We start from the raw sequence: 3,067 nt of genomic DNA, 5'->3' as shown, positions 1-3,067 counted from the left end.
AGGGAGTCAAGGCTAAAACAAATCAAGTACTTTACTCTAGATAGGTTGCTGAACAGTGGGACGTCAAGGATTAGTATCCCAGGGGGTCTTACTAGCTTCTTCTCTGGATTGTGGCTCTGTTCCCCCAACTTAAGAACTGTCCTCCCATGTCTCTGCTTTTCGGGACTTTTCACCCTGTTATCAATGTTAATGGTTTAGGGTGTTCAGATATAATTTCATTCCATGTAGGGAACTCCCCGGTATAGAAACTCCCTTTACAAATGCAGATCTGCAACTATAGATAATTTATAGTTTTAGAATAGGGATCTTGTATAAATTGTTCACCTGTCCATAAGTCTCATAGGTAATATGTTCCATGTTCTTAAAATTTTTTCTTGTAATATCTCTCTTTATATCTAGGTCATGTAATCATTTTTTTAAACATTAATAAAGTATTTATTTGTCTTCCCTCTGTCAAACTCTGAGCCCATGGCTTTCCCCAGGGCTGCCTGGCAAGATGGAGGGGAAGGTATACGCAGGCTGAAAAGAGACATGGAAGGACCAGGACGAGGAGGAGCATTCAGAAACGTTGGGGGATAGAAATGGCTCCATCACATGGTGAAGAGGATGAGGAAGGCCACCATCAGGCAAAAGCGCCCCATGGCCTCAGACAGGGCAAAACCCAGGATGGCGTAGGAAAAGAGCTGTTGCTTCAGGGAAGGGTTCCTGGCATAACAGATGATAAGACTTCCAAACACAGTCTCAATCCCAGCTCCAGAGCCGGCCACCCCCACGGTGGCAGCCCCAGCCCCAATGAACTTGGCTGCTGTGTCAATGTCCCTTGAGATGGTGCTAGTTTGGAATCCACATCTGGGGACAAGTGAGGTCAAGGGACCCGATGCTGCCGAAATGCTGAGGTTCTCATCTGTCCGAACCTCTGGCTGTTTCAGTACCACTGCAGCTAATGGTCTACTCAGCATCTGAGAGCTGCTCCTCACAAGGGCAAGGGTAGAGATGAACTTGGTGCAGGTGTACATTCTCAGGGGGTGAGGGGCAAAGCTGAAGAGCTGCTGGCAGAGTAGAGGAGACAGAGAGGGGTCATGTAATCATTTTGATCTTATCTTGGTAAAGGGTATAAAATATTGGTCTATGCCCAATTTCTACCAGATTACTTTCTAGTTTTCCCAACAATTTTTTTAACCAAATAATGAATTCTTATCCCCCAAACTTAAATCCTATGTTCATTTGCTGCAAAACTATCTGGTACTGGCTACAAGGACACTCTCAAGGTCTCTCTCAAGAACTCTGGAATTGACTGTATGACATGGGAGATACTGGCACCGGACTGCTCAGGGTGGTGTTCCCACATCAGAGAAGGTGCTGTGCTGTATGAGCAAAGCAGAATTGAAGCAGCTCAAAGGAAATGCTGGATGTGCAAATTTAGAATATCCACCCCAAATGTTCACATGGACTATTTGTGCCTGACCTGTGGTAGAACATTCCGAGCTCATATTGGTCTGAGCAGCCACAGTCGGACACATTGAAACTTGACTCTAGCATAGTGATGTCATTTTGGTCCTCTGAGAAGGAAGAAGGACAACAACCAATCTGATACTGGCTAAGAAATAGAAAGGTAGATCAATGGAATCTTTTTCCATCAAAATATTTCCCTTGTCTTTCATCAAACTTTCTATACACCCTATTCAATAGGAAAGGAAGGAAGGAAGGAATAAGCGTTCATTAGATACCTACTATGTGGCAGGCACTGTGTTAAGCTCCTTGTGAATATTGTCTCAATTGATCCTCACAGCAACCTTGGGAGTCAAGTGCTATCATTATCCCTTTTTTACGTTAGAGGAAACTGAGGTAGACAAAAGTTAGGTGACTTGTTCATGTTCAGACAGCTAATAAGTGTCTGAAGTTGGATTTAAACTTAGGTCTTCCAGACTCCAGGGCACTGGAAATACATTATAAGTTTACCATGAATGTACATGTGAGAATTAAAAAGCAAGATTAATTTCAATTTGATAATATATCTACCAAATACCCCAGGTTGGGACCCCCTGTCTTCAAGAGTTGTCTGGCGCTCTGATAGGTTAAATAACTTGCTCTTGGTCACCTAGCCAGCATGTATCAGAACTCCATGACAAGTCCTCTGTCTCTCCCACCATACTGCCTTTCCTTAAGGTGTTATTCTTTGTTTCATCAGTACTCCCAAAGAAGGAATCTGGAGAAAAGTATCTTCCTGGTGACTGATAATCCACAAGTGAGTTTCTATGCTGATTAGTTTCCTGTCCAAGAATAAACCTAACCAAAATATTTATCGCGGCACTTTTTTTTCGATAGCAAAGAGTTGGAAACAAAGTAGCTGTTCATTGATTGTGAAAGACTAAACAAATTGTGGCACATGAATGTAATATTAGTGTGCTATAAGAAACGAATGTAATGAACACTGAGAAGTGTGGAAAGATCTAACTGAACTGATGCAGAAAAGTAAGCAGAGTTAAGAAAACCATATACTCAATGGAAATGGAAAGAACAATCACACACAAAATTTAAAAATGGATGTTGCAAAATTTCAAAGGACAAGCATGGTTCCAAAGAAGAGATATGAGAAAACACCTCCAACTTACCCTTCTGTAGAGGCAGAAGGTCCACAAACATGATACATTGTACGTATTTTGAAATTTTTTTTTGATGTATTAATCAATCATGTTGATTTTTCCTTTTTTTTTTTGCTTTAAAAATGTTAAGTGTTATATAGGATGACTTTCTGGGAGGGAGGGAGAGAGAGACAGAGACAGAAAGACAGAGAGAGGAGGAAAAGAGAGAGGAGGGAGGGAGAGGGAGAGAGAAGGAGAGAGGGAGAGAGAGAGAGACTGGGAAAATTCTGGTGATGCAAAAAAAGTCAAGTAAAACTTGTTTTTGAAAAAGAGTTGAAACAATCACAGGAGGATTTGGAGGGTTGTGATGCTGGCACACAAATTGGGGGTAAATATGCTTAAATAAGTGGTCTTCTTTCCACTCTGACTCTGGGGTGTTTATGGGTCTTTGGGGGCTCTTGGATAAAGCTCTGATGCTATTGTTA

At 41.8% G+C, this 3,067-nt stretch overlaps 1 protein-coding gene across 1 annotated transcript; it reads right to left on the bottom strand.

Moving 5' to 3' along the window:
* Positions 1 to 590: 590 nt before the first annotated feature.
* Positions 591 to 1,069, bottom strand: LOC118858239 (ATP synthase F(0) complex subunit C2, mitochondrial-like). Its single transcript, XM_036768724.1, has one exon. It carries the CDS (start codon positions 1,014 to 1,016, stop codon positions 591 to 593), a length of 426 nt encoding a protein of 141 aa, XP_036624619.1. The 5' UTR covers positions 1,017 to 1,069.
* Between the last annotated feature and the right edge of the window lie 1,998 nt (positions 1,070 to 3,067).

The sequence above is a fragment of the Trichosurus vulpecula genome, chromosome 7, assembly GCF_011100635.1.
Source record: "Trichosurus vulpecula isolate mTriVul1 chromosome 7, mTriVul1.pri, whole genome shotgun sequence".
Classification (NCBI taxonomy): Eukaryota; Metazoa; Chordata; class Mammalia; order Diprotodontia; family Phalangeridae; genus Trichosurus; species Trichosurus vulpecula.
The sequence above is the reverse complement of the archived record's forward strand: the minus strand, read 5'-3'. Positions and strand labels throughout refer to the sequence as shown.

Coding starts and splice junctions, on each gene's coding strand:
- LOC118858239 (XM_036768724.1), bottom strand. CDS start 1,016: ATGTACACCTGCACCAAGTTCATCTCTACCCTTGCCCTTGTGAGGAGC.